At 58.0% G+C, this 22,635-nt stretch overlaps 2 protein-coding genes across 3 annotated transcripts; both read left to right on the forward strand.

Moving 5' to 3' along the window:
* Positions 1 to 632: 632 nt before the first annotated feature.
* PIP5KL1 (phosphatidylinositol-4-phosphate 5-kinase like 1) lies at positions 633 to 8,276 on the forward strand. The gene is made up of 10 exons (XM_045563338.1): positions 633 to 662; positions 1,442 to 1,645; positions 2,798 to 2,848; positions 3,058 to 3,212; positions 3,513 to 3,637; positions 4,012 to 4,046; positions 4,136 to 4,191; positions 5,272 to 5,384; positions 5,681 to 5,834; positions 8,009 to 8,276. The coding sequence occupies exons 1-10, from the start codon at positions 633 to 635 to the stop codon at positions 8,274 to 8,276; spliced, it is 1,191 nt and encodes a 396-aa protein (XP_045419294.1).
* A 3,816-nt stretch (positions 8,277 to 12,092) lies between these two features.
* On the forward strand, positions 12,093 to 21,455 carry ST6GALNAC4 (ST6 N-acetylgalactosaminide alpha-2,6-sialyltransferase 4). 2 transcript variants are annotated; one of them, XM_045563339.1, is made up of 6 exons: positions 12,095 to 12,372; positions 12,721 to 12,798; positions 14,315 to 14,497; positions 17,137 to 17,549; positions 19,717 to 19,824; positions 20,781 to 21,455. In XM_045563339.1, the coding sequence occupies exons 2-6, from the start codon at positions 12,787 to 12,789 to the stop codon at positions 20,968 to 20,970; spliced, it is 906 nt and encodes a 301-aa protein (XP_045419295.1). In that variant the 5' UTR covers positions 12,095 to 12,372; positions 12,721 to 12,786; the 3' UTR covers positions 20,971 to 21,455. The 2 variants fall into 2 exon arrangements, with proteins under 2 accessions (XP_045419296.1, XP_045419295.1); XM_045563340.1 differs by lacking the exon at positions 19,717 to 19,824 and having other exon boundaries at positions 12,093 to 12,372.
* Positions 21,456 to 22,635: the final 1,180 nt, after the last annotated feature.

Genomic DNA, 22,635 nt, shown 5'->3' on the forward strand with positions numbered 1-22,635 from the left:
GGCCACGGTGAGGAGCTTGGATTTTGTTCCATTGCCCTGAGAAGCCACTGGAGGCTCCAAGCATGAGAGTGACGAGTGACATCATCTGATTTACGCTTTTAAAAGATCACGCTGGCAGCTGTGTCCCTCCCTCTCGCTCACCACTAAATCCCCAGGGCCTAGCACTACTGGCTCAAAGTGGGCGTTCAGAACATGTGTGTTGAATGAATGGGTGCCCTGACTCCCGTGTGACCTGGAGGCAGTCGCTTTTTTCTCTGTATCTTAGTTTCTGCACATGAGAAAGTCAATGGGAATTTCACGGCAGAGTGGGTGGGCGGGAGAGGATTTAGGTTACTCGCTTCCAGGCGGCCCCCAGACCCGAGTACCCCACCCCAGCGGGGACAACGGCGGGCTCGCCCTCCCGGGACCGTAGCCAACGCCCGGCGGCTCCGCCCCGCCTGGACCGCGGTCCGAAGGATGCTGCAGCCGCGGGGGCGGGACCCGCCGGCGATCTCCAGCGCCCCCCGCGCGGATTGGGCGCTGCCGTGACCGGCGCCGCGCGATTGGCCGGTCGCGAGGCAGGGGCGGGGCCTGGCTCCCGCAGCGGGGCAACAGGGAACTCGGCCAAAGCCCGGAAAGCTGCAGCGGGGGCGATGGCTGCGCCGAGCCCGGGGCCCCGCGAGGTAGGTGCAGACCCGAGAGAGGACAGGAGAGGGCAGGGGTAGTGGGCAGGGGCCGGGCCTCCTCTCCGTGAGTGGCGCGGACACGCCCCCATCCGAGCGGGGAGGGGCCCTGGCCTGGGCAAGGACCAGGACACGCCCCGCGTGGGGCGGCAGGTATGGAGGGGGCGGTCTGGCGGGTATCCCCGAGGACTCCCGCAGTTTCCTCGTCGCGAAAACGGGGGCGATGATAAAAAGCTCCTGCCGTGTGATCCCAGCGTCGCACTGACCCTCCGCGGGAGCCTGGGGGGGGAGCTCAGCGTGCACGAGGGGAGTAGATTGACTGAATGGCAGCAGCGCGGCTGCTCCTGTCAAGGGTTCCTGTGCAAGGAGCTCAAACCAACAGCACTAACAGCTAATGCCTGCCAGGAAGGAGTTAGAGTTCTCATGTGACAGCTGAGAAAATAAGGCACGGAAAGTTTAGGTGACTTACCTAAGGTCACACAGCTGGTGAGAGACGCTCAGTCTCGGCCGGGTTTGACTGCCGCAGCATGCTCTACCCACTGACCATGTAAGAGCCATCACTCCATGTGGGTGCCGACTACATGCCAGGCGCCATGTGGCCCTTCACAAACACCTGGTGAGGTGGGTACCAGCATTATTCCGACTTTACAACTGAGGAAACTGAGGCAGAGAGAGATGAGGGGAAGTCTCACAAGTAGAGGGAGTGGGACTTGATCCAGGGTCTTTCCCCTCTGAGATGCTGCCACATGGTCTTTGCTTCCTGTGTCTCCCCCCACCAGGTCCTGGCCCCCTCCCCAGAGGCTGCGCGCAGAGCACCGACCTCCAGCTCCAGCTGCCGCGGGCTCCTCTGGCGCCTCCGAGACAAGCAGTCTCGCCTGGGCCTGTTTGAGATCGGCCCGGGGCACGAACTGCATGGGATGATGTGTATGATGCAGGCGGGGCTATGGGCTGCCACCCAGGTCTCCATGGATCACCCACCCACGGTGAGTGGCCAGTCTGTCCCATGCATCCCCACACCAATGCCAAGACTGGAATGGTGCCCTGCCTTGCTAATACTGCAGACCTGGGGATCAGAGAGCGCTATCCAGGGCAGAAGTCAGGGAGGGAGGAACATTCTGGTGGAAGCTGGAAAGCCCAGGGTTGGGGATGTGAGGACCCCTCGACTCAGGTGGTTGCTGTGTGACACCAGGTGGCCCTCTGCCCATCTCTGAGCCTCAGTGTCTCCATCTGTATAATGGAGGGGGATTGTACTCTGTGGTTTCTGAGGCCCTCCCAGCCCTGCCAGAGTATACAGTTGAGAAGGGACCCCACCCCCATCCTGCCAGCCTGGCCTGTCCTCTCCAGAGCTCAGGCTGGGGCCAGGCTGGCTCAGCAGAAAGGGTCACCCAAGTGCAAGCTCAGCAGCTGGGCAGGCTCCGGTGAGCAAGTGTGTTGTCTGTGTGTACATGTGTGCATAGTGTGACCACATCCCACAGGCCAAGTCCTGGCACAGGAACCTGGAAGTCCAGGAAGTATAGGGGCCTGAGAGGGTCCTCTAAGCCACAACCTGACATCATCACCTGCTGAAAATCTTCCATGGCTCCCCAGTACTCAGCATGGCCTCAACAGCCTGCAGGCTCCAAGGGTTAAGTGTCCAGCCTTGCTCATACACCACCTCCTTTACTGGCTGCAGCCACTCAAGCCCTCCTTCCCTTGCTGGTGGCCACCAGCGCTGTTTCACCCTATGAGCACCCTGCTCCTCTCAGAGGTTGCGTCCCCAGGCAGCTTCTCTGATCCTGCCCCTCCCAGGCTGTGTCAGGAAGGTCAGTGGCTTCAGGACCATCCCCTTGTACTGGGATGGGATCTGGCTTCACTGCGCATGTGTCTGGGGGCATGTGCCAGGCTTGAACTCAGAGCCAGGTGCGGGAGACCCAGCGGTGGATGAGACACACCACACACACCTGCCTCAGGTCACCCTTGTCCTCCCTGCAGCCCATCTGCCCACCTCAGACACACGCAGAGACAACTCAGGTTCCTGTTTTCTGAAGGAATTAAACCAGAGGAAAGGGGCAAGGCCAGGTGCAGGACAGTCGGAGAGCCTGGGGCAGGCAGTGGGGGACGGAGACTTGCCCTGAGCTCTTCTACCCTCCCTGCAGGGGCTGCCCTCCCAGGAGGACTTCTCCGAGGTCCTGACCCAGGTTCACGAGGTAGGAAACCCAAGATTCCTGTGCGGGAGGGGGCATATGCCGGTCTTAGCTCTCTCTTCTCCTCAGTTTCCCCATCTGTGCAGGGGTAGTGATGGCTTGCTTAGGAGCTTTGCAGGAAGGGTGTGGTCACCCTGACCCTCCAGCACCAGGGCCAGCTGTGCACCTGGACCCACGTGGATACTCTTGGGACTGCTCTTCCTCCCCCACAGGGCTTCGAGCTGGGCACTCTGGCTGGTCCAGCCTTTGCCCGGCTGCGCCGCTGCCTAGGCCTGGCCGAGGAGGACTATCAGGCTGCGCTGGGCCCGGCCGGCCCCTACCTGCAGTTCCTCAGCACCTCCAAGAGCAAGGCCATCTTCTTCCTGTCGTGAGCTTACGCGGGCTGGGGCAGGCGTGAGGGTGGTGCCCCGGGGGGAGGGAGGGCAGAGTGGTGGGGACTGCTCCTTGGGGAGAGAACCAGAGCGACCAAGGCCAGGGAGGGTCTGGGCCGGATAGAAGTCCTATGGGGAGGAGAGACTGAGGGCGAGGGCCGCAGGCGAGAGGGGCGATGGCGAGGCCGGGAGCTGAGACTCGGGAGACAGATCCGCGTGCACAGGCCGGGGCAGGGGTACCGGTGGGAGTAGCTCCAGCCCAGCCTGGGCAGTGACCTCTCTCTCCCGCCCCCCAGCCACGACCAGCGCTTCTTCCTGAAGACCCAGCGGCGCCGGGAGGTGCGGGCGCTGCTCGCCCACCTGCCCCGCTACGTGCAGCACCTGCAGCGGCACCCGCACTCGCTGCTCGCCCGGTTGCTGGGTACGGGGGCTGGGGACTGGGGTCGGTGGGGTCTGGTCCTAGGTGGTAACGCACTACGGAGAGCGGGCGCCTGTGGGCGGGGCCATGCCCTGGGGAGGTCCCAAAGGGGCGGGTTTGGGATTGGATGTCCCAGGGGAGGGAATGTGGGCGTGTCCATGCCTGTGGGCGGGGCATCACTGGGCCGGATCTAGGGGTGGGGTCCAGTCGCACAGGGACTCTAAGCCAAGGGAGGGGTCTGGGAGGGGGGCCTGGAGGGGTGGGCTCGGGATGCGGCGGATCTGGAGAAGGAGGTGTGGCCTGGGGCTGGGGCTGGGCCCGGGTGGACCCCGAGTTATGGAGTTTGGAGCCCTCACCTGGCTCCCTCTCCCCTGCAGGAGTGCACAGTCTGCGGGTGGCCGGGGGAAAGAAGGTGGGTGAGGCCGAAGCGAGGTGGCTGGGCGGAGGGGGCGGCTGGAGGGTGAGAGCCTGGCTTCCCTCACTCCCTATCCCGGTCCCCAGACGTACTTCATCATCATGCACAGCGTTTTCTACCCCGCCGGCCGCATCTCCGAGAGGTGAGTCCACGGCAGCAGGCCTCAGGGCCCGACCCCACCCGGAACGTGCCCTCTGAAGCGCCCACACTCACTAGGAAGACAGCTAAACTGAGGCCCAGGAAGGAGAAGGGACGATCCCACGTTCTGGCGGGAGAGAGACGGTGACACTGAAAACCAGCATCTCCTGAGCACTCAGTATGCCTTAGGCGCTGTGTTGAGCCATTTGCATTCTTTTTCTTTTCTTTTCTTTTTTTTTTTTTTTTTTGAGACAGGGTCTTGCTCTTCCAGGCTGGAGTGCAGTGACGTCATCTCAGCTCACTGCAACCTCCAACTCCTGGGCTCAAGTGAGGCTCCGTCTCAGCCTCCCCAGAAGCTGGGACTACAGGTGCATGCCACTATGCCCAGCTAATTTTTAATTTTTTATAGAGAGGGGGTTCTGTGTTGCCTAGGCTGGTGTTGAACTCTTGGCCTCAAGGAGTCCTCCTGCCTCAGCCTCCCAGAGTGCTGGGATTACAGGCCTGACCCACTGTGCCCAGCCCATCATCTTCTTAACTCCCAGAATGACGCTGAGGGGTAGCTGTTGTTCTCTTCATTTTATGGATGAGAAACTGAGGAAGGTTCAGAAGGCCACACAGCTAATGTGCGAGGAGCAGGGATTGAAACCCGGCCTCCCTGGCTGCACAGAGCCTCTGTGCCTTCCAGTCCTGTTCTGCCCACACGTTCCTCAGGGCCATCGGCTTCCCGGGTGCTGCTGTCCAGGGTCGGAGCCCTGTGTCTGGGACACCCTCAGTGATGACAAGGTGCTGGGAGGCAGGCACAGGCAGGGCTAAAGCCTCAAAGGCCTGTGTTTGAACCCCTGCTCTTTACTTACTGTGCAGCTTGGGCAAGTCAGAGGAACTCTCTGGGCCTGCTTCTTTATCTTTACCTTGGGGACAGTAATGGAGCAGGGATGTGCTGAGGACTAGGGACAGTACAGGAAAGGCATTTAGTGCGTATGTGAACAGCCACCAGTGGAAGCTCTTGTTTCTAACTATTACCTTGCGAGGTTCCCTGTCTGTGTCAAATCTATGAAAAGCTGAGTTCTGCACCCCCATCTCCCAGGTATGACATCAAGGGCTGTGAGGTGAGCCGCTGGGTGGAGCCAGCCCCCGAGGGCAGCCCCATCATCCTGGTGCTGAAGGACCTCAACTTTCAGGGCAAGACCATCGACCTGGGTAAGCCACAGGGAGGCCCCTGCCCACTCTTCGTCCATGCAGGGTGAAGTTTAGACAGGTGCCCGCACAGCCCTCTTCGTGAGTTGTTAAGAGCCCAAATTCTGGAGTCAGACAGAGCAGGGTTCAAATTCTGGCTCCACCATTCCTAGCTAGGTGACCAAGGCAAATTACAGATGACTTTCCTTATTTGTGAAATGGGGACAGTAACGACACCTGCCATTGTGGGGCAGAAGCGTGTGGAGCACCGTGGCTGGCCCATGACGGGTGCTCAGGTTGGGGCACTGATGCTCCGGCAGGGCCCCAGCGGAGCTGGTTCCTCCGCCAGATGGAACTGGACACCACCTTCCTCCGGGAGCTCAACGTGCTGGACTACAGCCTCCTGATGGCTTTCCAGCATCTCCAAGAGGATGAGAGGGGCCCAGGCAGCAGCCTCATGTTCCGCATGGCCAGGTGAGCAGCAGCAGAGTGAGGTGATGAGAGTATGGGAAAGACAGGTGTGGAGGGGAGGGAGGGCCTTCGGTGTGTGGGGTCAGCATAGGCAAAGGCTCGAAGGCCGGAGAGTGCAGAACGTGTGTGTGTACACATATGTACATGTGTGTATGTGTGTTTAGAGGGAAGGGCCAGAGAAACCTGTCTCGTAGGGGCCGGGGCCACAGGTGAACCACAACAGGGGACAGAACACATGAGGTCCAGTGGCATTTTGAAGAATCTGTCCATTTTGCAGCAGGGGATGTGGAGCCATTGAAGGTTTCAGAGTGAGGGAAAGACCTGTTTATTTTTGCCTTAGAAAGAGCCCTTGCCCCTTAAGCCAGTCATTCCGCTTCCGGGACCCTGAGGTCATTGCCACTGGCACCATCATCAATCATGTCCACTGCTTTGTAGTAGTAACCATCTCTCCTTACATAGCAATCCCAAGCTTCACTCAGAGGGTGGACTCATTCCCATTTTAGAGATGTGAAAACTGAGGCTCAGAGAGAAGTGCAACATCAAAATAACTTTCTGACGACTCTTGTTAATACATAGTTACTTGGATTTTAACTCTCCAAGGCCCACCTCTGTGGCTGAACAGAATCACATAGGGGTTAAGCCAGGCACTCTAGGACATGAAACCCATTGAGCCAGTGGGTGGACAAGGGACATGAAAGATGAGGTCCACTCATCCAGCCCCCTGTTCCTGCCCCTTGGAGGAAGAACTTGGGTTGGGTGAGGCTTGGGCAGAATCCAGAGTAATGGCTCCCCGCAAAGCCTGTGGCTGGGCTGGGCATGGCCTGGGATGGTGGCATGCTTGTCATGGGGCACAGAGACCCCCACATCTGCCCATCCAAACTAGGTCAGCTTGTCCCTTACCCTCCACTCTCATCTGGTGCTTAGGTCACTGCTGTCATTCAGTCAGTAAGTTTTGGCTTTCATAGAATGGTGTTGTGATATTGAAATATTTTCATATTGACTGTCCCAGCCCCATCCCCACCCAGTTCCCAGCTCCCCACTCAGAACACCCCTGTCCCACATCTCCCCATCGTCCAGGTACCCCTGGCACCTCAGAGGGTACCGGCATCCTGCTCTCAGACCTCTGTGTTCTGATTGGTTAGCACCTGGGCAGGGCTTGTCTCCCATTGGCTTATTTTGCCCCCTTACCCCACAGGACAGAAATAAACACCCTCAGTGATGCTTGCAAGACAAAGTTAGGGAATTGAACCTGCTTCTGCTGGGGGATTGGGGAGGCGCCAGCCAAAGGCATCTTCTGATTTGTAATACAGTTTGAGGCAAAGCACACATGTACCATTTACAAACTGAGGCTGTTGAATTTTGTTTCACAAAACTTCAGCTCTGAGACCCTGAGACTTCCAGGGTTGGATGACTCCAAACAGAAGTTTAGGAATGAACCAAATAAGGGACTTACCTGAAGTCATGTGACACCTAAGTGCAGAGCCAGGGTCTGTATGACCCAAAAGTGCTAGACTAGAGCTACCCAATAGAAACATAATTCAAGCCACATATGGAATTTGTTTTGTTTTGTTTTGTTTTTTTGAGACAGGTCTCACTCTGTTGCCCAGGCTGGAGTGCAGTGGCGTCATCATAGCTCACTGCAACCTCACAATCCTGGGCTCAAGCGATCATCCCGCCTCCATCTCCCAAAGTGCTAGGATTACAGGCGTGAGCCACCTTGCCTGGCCTACGCCTGTAATTTAAATTTTTCTAGTAGCTTCATTTTAAAAAGTACAAAGAAATAGGTAAAATCAATTTTAATAATACAATTTAGTACTGAATACATCCAAGATTTTATCATTTCATCTAATCAACGTAGCAATTGATGAGACATTTTACATTCTTTTCTTCATACTGTCTTCAAAATTCGGTACGTGTTTTACACGGACAGCATATCTCTGCTGGGACTGGCTGCATTTCAGTGGCCACATGTGGCCAGTGGCTAAGACCAGGGCAGTGCACCTCTAGGCCTTCAACTGCACCTTACTCGGCCTCCCAGTTTACCTGACTTCAAAGACCCAGGCACACAGGTGTGGGAGGGAATGAGCCAGAAGTGAGCAGCCTGGCCGGGCTTGCAGTTCCGACTGGCTGGTGTTCCCTGGAGGAGGCGGCAGCCTCACCCCGCTATCGGCCCCCAGGTCTGTGCAAGGGACACAGAGCCCGGAGGAGCCTGTTGCCCAGAACCGCCGGCTGCTGCCAGACGCCCCCAACGCCCTGCACATCCTAGACGGGCCAGAGCAGCGCTATTTCCTGGGCCTCGTGGATCTCGCCACGGTCTACGGGCTCCGCAAGCGGCTGGAACACCTGTGGAAGACACTGCGCTACCCAGGCCGGACCTTCTCCACTGTCAGCCCTGCTCGCTACGCCCGTCGCCTCTGCCGGTGGGTGGAGGCGCACACCGAGTGAGGGGCGCCGGCCTCGCTCTGCGCTTCTGCGCCCGGGACGCTCGCCTGCAGTTCCCCTGATGGCCATCAGGAGGCAGCATCCCCTAACTAATCCCTTAACAGCGCTGCCCTATTTGGTGGTGGTGCTGTGCTCGGGATCGTGCCAGGCACGCCCCTACTTTAGCTCATTTAATCCTCAAAAAATGCTATTATACTCTTTTTACAGACCATGAAATGGAGGCTCAGGGGGTGAAGGGACTGAGCAAGATCATTCAGCAATAAATGCTGGAACCAGGAGTCGACCATGCCTTTTGGACTCCGGAACCTGTATTCTTTTTTTTTTTTTTTGAGACAGCGTCTCACTTTGTTGCCCGGGCTAGAGTGAGTGCCGTGGCGTCAGCCTAGCTCAGCAACCTCAAACTCCTCGGCTTAAGCGATCTTACTGCCTCAGCCTCCCGAGTAGCTGGGACTACAAGCACGCGCCACTATGCCTGGCTAATTTTTTCTATATGGATTTTTAGTTGTCCAGATAATTTCTTTCTATTTTTAGTAGAGACGGGGGTCTCGCTCTTGCTGAGGCTGGTCTCGAACTCCTGACCTCGAGCGATCCACCCGCCTCGGCCTCCCAGAGTGCTAGGATTACAGGCGTGAGCCACCGTGCCCAGCCTGGAACCTGTAATTCTTAATCTCCAACTCCCGCAGCCCATCGTCCTACTCTGGGGAAGGGGATAGGCTGAAGGCTCCAGCCCCCTTTTCATCCAGATGGGGAAGCTGAGGCCCAGAGATTTTAGGGGCTTATACATGGGTAAGTGGCAAGGTCAGCCGGAGAACTCAGGCCTACCAACTCCCTGCTCCTGACTTGGGGCCCTACTGGCCTCCCTCTGGGATGGCCCCTTGCTCCTGCTCCTCTAGGGGTGCAGGTGGGAGGATCTGGGGTCGTAGGGGCTTCCTGGAGCTCTGGGAGGTATTCTGATGGGGTCCATTATTGATCTCACATGAGCTCTGCCCTCCTCTGGAAGTCACTTTTCTCATCTGTGAAATGGGGGCAAGGGTCAGTGGTCAGACCAAGGCTGGCTGCACAGACGTCACCAGGAGCCTGCATAGCCCTGATCACTCCTTCTCCCTCCTCCAGGACACTCCAGCCTGGCCTCTGATCCCAATTCAATCTGACCATGCCCAAGTGGGCTTTTCCTCCAGAGCTACTCTAGGGCCTGGCTGTGTGACCAGGACAAGGTGCTAAACCTCTTTGTGCCTCAGTGGTCTAATCTGTAAAGTGAAAAGGATGAAAATGGACCTCATTAACTCATTAAATATTTATTGAGCACCTGCCATGTGACAGGCCCCCTGCTGGGCCATGGGAACCTGGGGATGAAGCAAGATACAGAGATTCTGCCTTCACAGAACTCATGGGACTCACAGTCTGGGGGGACTCACAGACTGGGTGACAAAAGCAGCCTGGAGTGACAAAGCCTCAGGGAGAAGCATGGGGCCATGGAGCTGGAGGAAGGGCTCCCACCTGATCGTTTGATGGATGGCGCTGGGAGAGGGGCTTTAACTTCTACTCTGAGACCAGAAGAGTCAGACAACCCTACGAGGGTCCGAGACCAAGGGCACAGCAAAGGCCCAGGGTGACAGAAGCCTGGCATTTGAAAGAAAGAAAACATATCAGAGGGGAGGAGGCTGTGTGGGCCAAGAACAGCCCCCCAGGACTGTGCAGTGCAGGACCTTGGGAAAGCTACTCAGCTGCACCAAAAGCTGCTGTTTCCACTGAGCCTCAGATGCCCCAGAGAAAGATGGCTGCCAGGGAGGGGACAGCTTATGCTGCAGGGCTGGAGCGTGGGTTCTGAGAATATATATTTGTAAAATATTGACATCACTCTTACTTGTCTGGATGACCTTGAGTGACTGCTCAACCTCACTGAGCTGGCATGAGTTAAGTGGAAATTTCTTGCTCTTGCTTAGCAGGAAGTTAAAACAGAGTATGTAAGGTCACACTCAGGAGGTGGAAGGCCAGAGAAACTCGGGGTGGCAAGGCATCGTGGCAGGAACTGGGGTCTGGCTCCGACAGGCTGAGTCAGAGCCCCAGAATTGTGCTCCGATCTGTAGGGATGATTCAGCCCCCTCTCCGCCCTCACGTCTGTGGCAGGGCCTGAGGCTGGAAGGGGAAGTGACTTGTCCAAGATCTCAGGGAACCCAGGATGCCTGGCTCTCCTAACTCGTGCATTCAACAGACATTATTGAGCACCTAGTGTGTGCCAGGCACTGTGCAGGTGCTGGAGGTGCCCGAGAACATGGCTGGTCTGACTCTGCCCACACGGAGCTCGTGGGCACGTGGGCCATGAGCAAGGAAACCAGTTAATAAAGAGGGTGATTTCAGAGTGTGACAAATACAGTGAAAAAACTAAACTGGGGTGAGACAAGGAGGATGGGGTGCAGAGTTGGATAGGGTGGCTGGCAAGGGCTTTTCTGAGGAGCCGATGTTTGAGCTGAGTGACAAGAAGGGGCAGCCATGTGACTAGACTGTCTAGGGGAGGATGCAATGAGCAGTAGGACTGGGGGGCGGGGCAGGAGGTCACAGCGTGCAGGGGCATGTAGGCTGGGGGGAGGAGAGTGGGTTTTTGCCAAAGCCAAACTGAAGAGCTTCATCTGGGGCTGTGGGACTTCCTGGTCTTGGTTACACTGTGAACTTAGGATCCTCATCTACTCTGGGAGCCCAGGCCATTTGGGCATGTCCCTGTCTCCATGTGGCCCTAGTGAGGAGGGAGTTGCCTCTCTGGGGAAAGAATCATCACCTCACCAACCATTGAGGGTGAGGTGAACTTGGACCACTGAACGTGGACCACTGCTCCCCAGGCATGTCCAGGCTGGGGTGGGAGGGACAAGAGGCTTGTGCTCCAAGGAAGTCCCAAAAGGGCAGGGCCACTGCAGCCGGTTTGCTCCTGGCCCCTGAACAGGATGGGGGAGGAATGGAGGCTGAGAGCACAGGGATTTGGCTTTGACCCTGGAGTAGTGTAGAATCAGAAGGTTGCTGAGCTGGGGATGGACATCATGGAGTCCTGCCCATACCTGAGCCTCTGAGAAAAAGGAAAAAGGAGTTTGCAGTGGGGGCCAGAGCAGGGGCCAAGGCTGGGGCCAGGGCCTCCATGGGAGGTGGGTGTGGCAGGGATGGTTAGATGACCTTTCTGGGCAATGCAACATTTTGCAAAAAAAGTTCTCAGAGGGGAAGTATGCTCTTCACCTCACCACAGGCTCCTCCTCCCACTGTTCCACAGGGGGCCCTTTCAGTGCTTGCTGCCACCAGCCTGGCGCCTGAGGGCAGCCACCTTTGAAATCCCCGAGGGACCCCATGTTTACCTTCCAATGCGATACAAGTCAGCAACTGCTGGGCCTAGGCCGAACTGATTGGGATTTGGAGAACACTCTGGCAAGGAGGCGTTTGGGAGGTAAAGAGCAGGTGGTCAGAGCCGAGCCGAGTGTCCCTAGGTACTTGCTAGATCTGGCAACCCTAACAGCTTGAAACCCAGGGCTGCCGGACCCAAAGCTCCTGCTTAACTTCCCTACCCACCCACCGATTTCAGACATGGGAAAACTCAAGTCTGGACGGCCACGCAGCACCGCATGGTGGCTCCGATATCGTCTAGGTCCCCCTTCCTCTGCTGCCCCACCACCGCCACCCGGAGCACGAACCCGCTAGAAATGCCAGAAGGAAAAACGGGTGACGCGGAGCGCAGACTCCGCCCCCGGCGCCGAGGCCCCGCCCCCAGCCCGAAGGCCTCGCCTCCTTTCACGCACGTCCCGCCCCGCCCAGGCCCCGTAGGCCCCGCCCCCGCCCCGGCCCCGCCCCCGCCTCAGGCCCAGCCGTTTCGGCTTCCAGCCTCCAGGAGCCGCGGCGGCATCGCCGCCTCCGCCCCAGGGATCCAGCTTCCAGCTTCCAGCCTGGTCGGCCAGGCCCTCGGGCCATGGAGCTCCGGGCAGCGGATCGCGAGCCTCCTGCGCGCCCCAACTTGCCCGCCCGGTTAGCGCCCGGCCGGGAGAGGGAGCGGTGGAATCTGGACGGGCGGTGAAAAATCCCACGTCCTGCCCGCCCAGGCCTCTCCATTCGTCCTCCGGGTCGAGAGGTAGGATGGATGGGGTGAAATCCAGGCTCCTGGCTCCTGGCTCTATCTGCCCCAGACCGGATGGATGACCTTGAGCCGAGGGTGCCCCCTCCCTGCTGCCTCTTCTTCCCCACCTGCACAATGGGGATTGGGTGGGCAGGAAGTCTCCCGAAGGTCACCGATTCTGGCTCCTTTAGAATGGGGACAGTGCTTTCTGGTGTTCGGAGACTTTAAGGAGCTGAATTCCCAGGCACCCTCTGCCTGGACCCCGGCCTGACCCTCCCTGCCTCAGTTTTCCTCACAGCCTAGGACCCTGTCTGCCTTATCCCCCCCGCCCCCTTATCCCTCTGAGTTTCTGCATCTTGGCAGGTGTCCAGCTCCCACTCCATCCCAGCCCCAGCCCTGGAGGCAGCCCCGGGACTACTGACGGACAGCATGAAGGCTCCGGTAAGTGGTGGAAGGAGGAAGGTTCCCAGGGGACTTGGAGGTAACTTCCAGCAGCCTCGGCAGCCTCTCCACCCCAGGACTGACTGTCACACCTGACCCCACCGCTCTGGCCTCAAAGTCCAGCCTTGTTCGTGCAGGCTCTGTGGTCCCAGGCAGGTGCATTCCTTTGTGGTTCAGTGCCTTGCTCTCCTCCCCTGTAGAATGGAGGAGACAGTACCTGGGGGTGGATATGGTGAAAGTTCAGTCCGGCCGCTCTTGCCTTTGCTCAGGAGCCCCTGGTTGTGGGAGAGACCTGGATGTTGGGGGCAGTTTACGCCACTGTCTGAATCAAGGTCTCTGGGTCTCTGGTTCCTCGTAGGCAGAGGAGCAGGTGCCGGGCAGAGCCTGAGGCCTCAGGGGCTGAACCACCTCCGTGGAACAGCTGGCCACACAGAAGAGACTTATTTTTAGAAGCTGATGTAGCTGTGGGCTGAAAAACCATGGGCCTCTGAGCAGGATGTGCAGCGGTGGGGGGTGGGGGCTGCTTTCACACTTCTGATTTTAAGAGAGCACCGGCCAACTGCTAGGTGGTTTCTGAGGGGCGGCCTTGCGATTTGTGCCTTGGGCCTAGAAATTGGAGCCCAGAGAGACACAGGTGGTGACTGGGTAGCTCAGCACACAGTGACAGACCCAGGGTTCTGTTCTCCACCAAGCCCCTCCTGGAAAGCTAAGTCTGCCAGCAGGTCCAGCCCCAGGCTGGGCCCAGGCCAGAGGGCCAGAAGGGCTTCCTAGTTCAAATGGCCTTTGGCACTAGGTTTCTGGAGGTGGGAGGCTCTGGGCAACAGCTTTTCAATTATTGAAACCATTTCTTGAATGACGCTTCCCTGAATCCCTTTCTGCCTGCTGGGTTGCTGACCCAGATCAAGATCATCAGCTAGGTGGATGGCCAGCTGGGGGTGGGACAGAGGCGGGGCCGTCCCAGGTGGCCCTGGTCCATGCACTGAAGGGGCTGGCAGCCCTTCTGATGTGCCACTCTCCTGTCCTCATGTGCGTAGCACTCTAGAGCGTACAGAATGCTTTCACCACTGTCCTTGCTGTGAGGTCCCACCGTGGGCATTAACAGAGGACTCTATAGAGGAGGGGTTTATAGAGGAGGAGATAGGCCCAGAGAGAGGGAGAGCCACTCCCAAGGCTGCACAGCACCCAGGCTTCTGGTTAAGAATGTGGGCTCTCCAGCCCATGTTTAAGGCCACACGTGCTGTTTCCTTGCCATGTGGCCTTGAGCTGCATACTTCACCCCACGCTGGTTTCCTTGTCTAGGGTACAAGGATAGTGACAGCATTATCCCCAAGACCAGCATGACCAGAGTCTGGAAGCCCTGAGTAAGGTGTGGTTAATGGAGACTGGGCCTTCTACTGCTATTCTAGGAGCTGCTGAAGTGGGGTCCAGGCCCAGGAAGCCGGGTGCAGCCCCCTGCAGAGGCTCCTGGGAGTCCCCCTCCCCACATATACACCCCCCTGACCACTGTCTCCCTCAGGGCCGGCTCCTGCTCATCTTCCTGTGCTCCTTGGTCTTCTCTGCTGTCTACATTCTCCTGTGCTGCTGGACCTGCCTGCCCCTCTGCCTGGCCACCTGCCTGGACCACCTCCCTCCTGGCTCCAGGCCCACCGTGCCGGGGCCCCTGCACTTCAGTGGCTATAGCAGCGTGCCGGATGGGAAGGTGGGTCTGCCAGGCAACATGTCAGGGGTAGGCCTGGCTCCCCCAACTCTAGGGGGTATTGAGAACTGGGCTTGTGCCAGGCCAGCCTGGACCCTGAGCTTGGCCCCTCTGCTCACCTGCTGGGTGATCCAGGCCAGTTACTTTACCTCTCTGAGCCCTGGGCTATAGGAAGAAATGGGTTTCTTATTGAGCAAATACTGTCTGGCTGCTTCAGCTGGATGCTGGGGTAAAATGATGAGTTGGGGTGGCTGCCAGCCTGGGGCTCCCAGTCCAGTGGGAGAGACCGACACAGGCACAGCACAGTGTACTCTGTGCGTTCTGGGCATCTTCCGATTCATCGGTCTACCCACACAATCCATTCAGCAAGTGTGTACTTGGCATCTGCCATGTGTCTGGCCTGGTGCCAATGGCTGCTGAGGATAGGACGTGGGGGCCCAGGGGTGATGAGGCAGGCGCAGCCCCTGCCCCATGGTGCCCGCCGCTCCATGCTCGCTTTGCCTGGCAAGGTGCAGAGCCCTTTACACCCCTCACCCCGACTTTGGTGGCCCCACCTGGTGGGTTCCTCCTCCAGCGAGTGCCCTCAGAGGGGTCTGTATTGATGCAGGTGCGCACGCTCCCAGTCTGAGTTTGACAGCGCTCTGAGCTGCCGGCACGGGAGGCTGCTCAGGGACGCTGGCTTGGAGGAGACATGTTTCAGGTCTTCATCCGTCTGAGTCTCCATTGCCTCCTCGTCTGTCAAAGCTGATTGTTGCAGTTCCTGCCTCTGGAGGGTCGCAGAGACGATTCAGCTGGACGATTTGTGGACAGTACACAGAACACACGCTGTACAAATCTGTGATGAAGAAACAAAAACTACTCAGGGGCTCAAACTCTCACGCACCACAGAATGGCCAAGTGGGACAAATGTCGGGGTGGGCTGGGTGGACGCTGTCCCATCTGCCACGTGGTGGCCAGTGTTCACTTCAGACACACAAACCTCACAGGGATGTGAGCCCAGGAGGCCAGGTCCTCCTTGTTTTCCTTAAGAGAAGCGGCCAATCTAGATTTTGAAAAAGGCCAATTCTTATAAATCAAGAATTAATGAAAAATTTTAAAGACCTTGCGAGGGACAAGCAGAATACCTCCTGGGGCTGGTGGTGACTTTGAATCGGAACAGGTCCCGGTGGGACAAGCAGAATACCTCCTGGGGCTGGTGGTGACTTTGAATCGGAACAGGTCCCGGTTGTCAGGGCAGGCCCAACGCGAGGGCAGAAGAAGGAAGCCTTGTTCTCTGTTGCTGTGGTGTGGAAAATGCGCTGAGTCTCTAAATCAAGATTATGTCGGCTGTAAAATGTCCCTGAGTGGGATATGACAGTGCGCTTTTTATTGGCTGGAATTAATGTCCCTGCCAACTTTCCTTGCCTCTGTAAACCTGGGATCTTCCAGGAGGGCGCAAGTGTGGAGGGAGGGGCATATCTTTCTCTGGGAGCCCGGCCCCTGACCTCCAGGGGATCTTGTAGGCTGTGGCTCAGCTTCTGCAGCCGGGGCAGGGGGCGGGGGAGGATGACAAGCTGGGGTAGGGCCCTGTCTGTGTGCAGGGTCTGTACAATCACCCTCCAGGCATTTGGAAAAACTTCATCAGCTTTATTGAGGCATAATTTACGTACAAGGAAGTTCACTGATGTTAAACGTACGTTTTAGTAAGTTTTGGCAAATGTATAAAGTTGTGTAACAACCATAACCGTCATGTACAGAAATTTTCTGTCACCCCCCAAAGTTCTGTTGTGCCCTTTGGCAGCCTCTCCAGGCTGATTTTTAGAAATTTTTTTTTTTTTCACATCTGTATTGTGTGCTAGGTTTTCGGGAGTTTTAATAGAGGATTATTGGCTTTCATGGGGGAAAATATCATACGCTCCATGAGACTGGAGCACCACGCCCGGCCCCTTGCTCTTTCTAACTCCTTCACCTGTGTGTCACCAGCTCCTTATATTCTCCAGACATTTGTTGTTGGAACCTAACAAGTAGGACAAGTAGATGCTGTTTGCATCCCATTTTACAGATGAAGGAATTGAGGCTCGTGGAGGCCGAGTGACTTGGCCTCAGGCCACACAGCCAGGAAGGGGCAGAGCCAGGATTCAGGCTCAGGACCAGAGAGTCCCAAAGCTGTCATGGGCCCTGCAGACCCCGCTTTTACTTAGGAACTGGGCACAGCATGGGTGGGGCTTGGGCAGCGGAGGGCACGGCCTAGGAGTGTGTGCAGAGCTGAGGCTCGTGTTTACTTTACAAACACTTACGTGGCATCCAGTCTGTCCCAGGCACTCTTCTGAGTGTTTTGTTAAGTATTTGCTCATGTAACCCTCAAAGGGCTTGATATAGGGACTGTCAGGGCCTCAGAGACGGCAGCAGGGACAAGGACTATGAATATGGCTGATGAGGAAGCCAGGGCTCTGAGTGCAGAATCTTAGCTCTCCCACTTGCTGTCATTGTGACCCTGGGAAAGTCACCCCACCTTCCCAGCCTGCAAAATGGGTTAATACCAAACAGTCCTTCGAGCTGATACCTGATCAAGCAAAGTCCGCGGGTGTTCCTGGGGGGAGGCGCAGGGGTGGAAGCTGTGTGCACTCACCTCTCTCTCTTTTCCCCTCTGCCTCCCCCTGCAGCCACTGGTCCGAGAGCCATGCCGCAGCTGTGCCGTGGTGTCCAGCTCCGGCCAGATGCTGGGCTCGGGCCTGGGCACCGAGATCGACGGTGCCGAGTGCGTGCTGCGCATGAACCAGGCGCCCACCGTGGGCTTTGAGGCAGACGTGGGCCATCGCAGCACCCTGCGCGTCATCTCGCACACGAGTGTGCCGCTGCTGCTGCGCAACTACTCGCACTATTTCCAGCAGGCCCGAGACACCTTGTACGTGGTGTGGGGCCAGGGCAGGCACATGGACCGGGCGCTCGGTGGCCGCACCTACCGCGTCCTGCTGCAGCTCACCAAGATGTATCCAGGCCTGCAGGTGTACACCTTCACCGAGCGCATGATGGCGTACTGCGACCAGATCTTCCAGGACGAGACGGGCAAGAACCGGTGAGCCTGGGGCCTACCTGCCTGCTGGGGTCTCCCTGGAAGCTGGGGGTCTGCCTTCTGCAGCAGTCTCTTGTCCATCAGGGGTCTGCTTCGCCAGGCCCTGGGGACCCGCAGTGATGGAAGCAGACGGTCCTGCCCTCCCATGGGGCGTCAGGAGGCAGAGGGACTGTCATTCATGGAACTTGCACACAGATCCCAAATGGTGGTGAGGGGCACTGGGCCTTGTGAGCCCCTGGTGAAGAGCACTGGCCAGCGGGGGAGGCATTAGGGAGCACCGCCCTTTGGAGGGCATGCTCTGAGATCTGACTTGGTCTCTGACATCCTCTTCACACACCGGCCATTGGGTTAAGCACTCTGCTTTCAAGATCTCATTTTATCCTACACCCAGGAGAGCACCCCTGACCGCTGCTGGCCCCTCCTTCACACCCCTGCTCCTCCCCCAGCCTCCAGAGCTCAGGAAATAGAACCGTCCACCTTGGCATTTTAGACAAAAACTTGGGCTGAGCCCCTGACTCCCCTTGTACTGTCATCTGTCACATGCAGTGGCCCTGAGTGCCACCTTGACCTACGTCTCCATCTTCTCCCACCCTCAAAACAGCCCCTGGCAGGTCTCCCTGCCACCTCCCTTGTCCCTGCCATCTGAGCTCATCTGCAGTGAATTCAGTCCCACGAGTCACCTGCCCACAACCTGCCAGCAGCTTTGTACCACAGGGAGAATGAAGTCCAGTCTTCCCACCTTCTCCCCTCCTGTGGCCTGCAAGTGTGTATGATCCAGCCCCTGCCTACCTTCGTGGCCTTGGCTCCTTCACTCATTCTGCGCCAGTCACACTGGCCACTGGGGCTTCTCGGACATCCCTGCATATTTCCACCTGCAGGCCTGCGCGTGCCATGAATGTTTTCCTCCCATATCATCTCGGGACGGGCTCTTCTTGCTATTCAGGTCTGGATGAAATGTCACCTCCTCAGGGAAGCCCTTCCTGGCCTGACTTCTAAAGGAGCGTGTTTTGCCCTGACATTCTTTTTGTTGTTGTTTTTTTAAGACAGAGTCTCACTCTGTCTCCTGGGCTAGAGTGCCGTGGCATCAGCCTGGCTCACTGTAGCCTCCAATTCCTGGGCTCAGGCAATCCTCCTGCCTCAGCCTCCGGAGTAGCTGGGACTACAGGTGCCACTACCACACCTGGCTAATTTTTTCCATTTTTAATAGAGATGGGGTCTCGTTCTTGCAGGGGTTGGTCTCAAACTCCTGACCTCAAGCTATCCTCTCGCCATGGCCTCCCAGAGTGCTAGGATTACCGGCATGAGCCACCGCATCCAGCCTTGACATTCTTTATATTACTCTTTTGTTTCCTTGTCATGGCAGCAGGTGTCACCCTCTAACATCATCTTGTTTATATATTTGTCTCCTTCCCTTGGGAATGTTGGCACCTGGTGTGGCAGGTCCAGCGCCTGCACGCACAGGGCCCAGGAGGTGTGAGTCGGATGCGTGAATAAGCTCATGCCCGCTCTGTGGAGGCTGAGGTGGTGGCCCTCAGCGGGGATGGTACCCAGAGCTGCTGCCCCAGAGAGCAGAGGCCTGGGGTCACACAGCCCCTCACTGCAAGTGGGGTGGGGGGCTGGGCTGACAGTGTTCCTTCCCCGTAACCACCTGGAATTATCCCCATTTCACAGATGAGTCTTGAGGCTCAGAGAGGTTAACAAGCAAATCCGATGCCCCATAGCAGAGTCAGGGTTTGAACGGAGGACCATCTGGAAGACCACACAAGTCCCCCCACTTTTAACCACTGTGCTCTGCTGCCTACTGCTGTCTCCCCAGGCCTGGTCCCCTTAGATGAGGAGAGGATGTGACCAGAGCCCCTACACCCATCATCCCGGGCTTCGCTTAGGCCTCAAAGCACAGCTTGACTTAAGCCCTGCTTGGGTGGTGGGGAGTTGACTGGGCCCGGGTTGTGTCCAGCTCCACCTTTTGTCCCCTGCTGCCTTGGGCCGGCTCTGCCCCCACCCTGGCTCCCCCGGGCACCCTCTGTAGAGGTTGAGGTGAGGGGTCCTTGGCTGGGAAAGCACCAAGCCCCGCTTCCCTGAGAGGGCTGAGGCCTGGGGCCGCCACAGGGCCCGTGCCCCATGTTGGGTGTTGGAGATGCCCTGCTGATGTGTCCCTCCGCCCCACCAGGAGGCAGTCAGGCTCTTTCCTCAGCACCGGCTGGTTCACCATGATCCTTGCCCTGGAGCTGTGCGAGAAGATTGTGGTCTATGGAATGGTCAGCGACGGCTACTGCAGGTCAGGCCAGCCAGGCCCCAGGCTGGGGGTGGGGGTGTGGGACCCTGCCCAGGCCTGAAGCCAGAGGACTTAGGAACTGGGGGCACAGGGTGTGTGGGCTTCACTGGGTGGCCGAGGCACAGACACCCCTCAGGCACTGGGCCCTGGGACGGAGCTCAGTCCCTGGAACAGGCTCCTGGACCAATCCTAGCGCTGTGGTGTGGCCTCCAGCTAGTCCTCCCGCCCCCGAGTGCCTCCAGTTCCTCGTGTGTAAACTAGGGAAAAGCGTGGCAGCTTCCTCAGAAGGTTGTTGAAACATTTAGGGAGAGAATAATCTACAAAAGTGCTTACCACAAACCAGGGCATATCAGTGATATGCTACAGGCGAGTTTTTACATTCAATATTGTTTCAACATCATGATACCAAGTTCAGATGCAGTTATGGTATTATAACATGGTTATATTACTATACTTCAATATTATTGTAACTAATGAGTTCAGAAAAGTCCCATGTTTTCACCCGTGTTCTTTGGACCTTGCCTGTTGCGCACACGGCCGAGATGGCAGGTGCCTGTGTGCCCCGGGCGTGGCCCTGGCCTCACCGCCAGCCTCCGTGGTGCTGATGGGGAGGTGGGAGTGCAGGGCTGGTGGCTCTGTGCCGTGGGAGCCTGGTACCATCAGGGCACTTTGCAGACACTCTCACCCTGCAAGGTGGTGTGGCCATCTCCGTTTTATAGGTGGGCTCTTGAGGCTCGTGAGATACACCTCCGGCCCCGAGTCACCCAGCTTGTAAGAGGCAGAGCCCAGGCTTGAACCCTGGCCTTTGGGATCTGCAGGCTGTGCTGCTCCTCCCATGTGTCCTGGCCTTCCCTGGGACCAGGCATGGGTCTCTGTGGTGGGGGCAGGGTCTGGTGGGAGGTGGGTGGGTTCTGGTGTCCCACACCCATCCCACAGCAGCACTGCTCCCCACCCCACAGGGAGAAGAGCCACCCCTCGGTGCCTTACCACTACTTCGAGAAGGGCCGGCTGGATGAGTGTCAGATGTACCTGGCACACGAGCGGGCACCCCGAAGTGCCCACCGCTTCATCACTGAGAAGGCTGTCTTCTCCCGCTGGGCCAAGAAGAGGCCCATCGTGTTCGCTCACCCGTCCTGGAGGACTGAGTAGCCCGTCACCCAGCTGGCCACCATGCCTTCGCCAGGCCTCTGCCCCATCCCAGGCCACCACACTCCACCAAAAACATTTAATTTATGGATCCTGACTCTTGCCACCTGTCTGGTGGACCTAGGGTTCCTTCTTGCCCTGCCCTGCGGACATCTGGAGGCATCTCTGGCCTCACGACTTGAAGGGGAGTGGAGAGAGGTGCCCTGTCTCTACCCCACTCTCCAAGCAATCCACAGCACTTTGGGGTTCATCCCACCTCCTGGTCTATCAAGTGGCCTTTGTCCCTGGGGCTCGTGGCCCACCACTCACCAGCATCGTGACCTTGTGCCAGTCCTGGTCCCCCCCCCCAGCCGCCTTTGGTGCCACACTTCTCAGGCCAGTTGCCCTGGTTAGGGCAGTGCGAGCCTGGGTGTGTTGGATGAAGGGGCCTTTGAGCCTGACTGCCAAGGCCATGTCAGGAGTGTACGGGTAAACGTGTGTTTTCTGGACACCGTCTCTAGCGTGGTGATGTGTCTGGCGGTGGGGGTTGTGGCTTCTGTCCCTGTCACAATCCCATAACCTGTTGACTGCAAGCCCCGAAGCCCTTTCCCAGCCATCTCCGGCAGATGGTGCCAGCAGGTCGGACTCCTCCAGGGTCTGGCTCCTTGGCTGCTCTGGCCCAGGAAACTGACCCTGAGTCAGAGGCTTCTTTGGGACGCCAGCTCTGCACCCAGTGGGAGGGGAGGCAGGACCTGGGAGGAAGCGACTTCCTGGTCCCGTGGGTCAAATTCCAAAGAGGTAGCCAGTTAAATTCCCTATTAACTCTGGGGTCGGTCCCTCTGCAAAGCAGGAAGGTTTGGAGCAGTGGGCGGGTGCTGGGAGAGGCTGCCCGGAGGGGAGTCAGTCCCGCCTCCTTCTCTGAGCTTCTCTTTCCTCACCTGACTTTGGCTTCTGCACCTGTTAATGAAGGTGTGCCGCCGCCCTGGGAGGGGGCTGGCGTCAGCCCGTTTTACAGATGAGGCGAGGCCACTCAGCTAAAGCCCAACAGCTGTGGAGCGGCTGAGCCAGGTGCAATCCTAGGTCTGTGAGCCGCAGCCCGGAGGGAGCCCACAAGGGCTTGACCCCTGCCTGCCCCCTTGTTCCTTTCTCTGGAGACCAGAAGACTAACAGAGCACCCCGGGCCTTGGGCTCTCAGCTGGGATGGAGCACTGGGGTTCTCGCTCCCGGCTCCAGGGGTCAGGCCCTATGCTTAGCTTAATGCTCTGCTGTCCCCAACTTGAAATTCTTAATTTTTGTTAACAGGGGGCCTTGCATTTTCATTTTGCATTGGACCCCACGAATTATGTAGCCAGTCGTGCCGGGGCCCTGGGTGACCCGGCACACTCTCCCTGCCACCCCGGCCTTCTCAGGAGCAGCTGGAGCCCTGGCACTGGGCCCACAGCACTGCCTTTGCACCCTGCCTCCCCCTACCCAGTGCCAGGCGGGCCCAGAAGGCTCCACAGGCGTGGGAGGAGGGAGGAGAGCCTTGAGCTGGTGAAGGGGGAGCCGCTGGCAGCCGAACCCAGCTGCTGGCCTGGGGGTGGCTGGGCTCTGAGCAGGTGTTGGGCCAAGGAAGGGTGGGTGTAACCTAGCAGGTGGGGGATCCGGATGGGAGGTCTCCAGGCTCAGAGGGAGGGCCCTTGAGTCAGC

The sequence above is a fragment of the Lemur catta genome, chromosome 10 (assembly GCF_020740605.2).
Source record: "Lemur catta isolate mLemCat1 chromosome 10, mLemCat1.pri, whole genome shotgun sequence".
In the NCBI taxonomy this organism is placed as follows: Eukaryota; Metazoa; Chordata; class Mammalia; order Primates; family Lemuridae; genus Lemur; species Lemur catta.

Bases quoted from the DNA above. Each gene is read 5' to 3' on its own strand.
- ST6GALNAC4 (XM_045563339.1), top strand. The intron at 14,498-17,136 runs GTGGGTCTGCCA...CTCCCCCTGCAG, and splicing joins GCAGCGTGCCGGATGGGAAG to CCACTGGTCCGAGAGCCATG. The intron at 19,825-20,780 runs GTCAGGCCAGCC...CCCACCCCACAG, and splicing joins GTCAGCGACGGCTACTGCAG to GGAGAAGAGCCACCCCTCGG.
- PIP5KL1 (XM_045563338.1), top strand. From the start codon at position 633: ATGGCTGCGCCGAGCCCGGGGCCCCGCGAG. The intron at 1,646-2,797 runs GTGAGTGGCCAG...CCCTCCCTGCAG, and splicing joins CCATGGATCACCCACCCACG to GGGCTGCCCTCCCAGGAGGA. The intron at 5,385-5,680 runs GTAAGCCACAGG...ATGCTCCGGCAG, and splicing joins GGGCAAGACCATCGACCTGG to GGCCCCAGCGGAGCTGGTTC.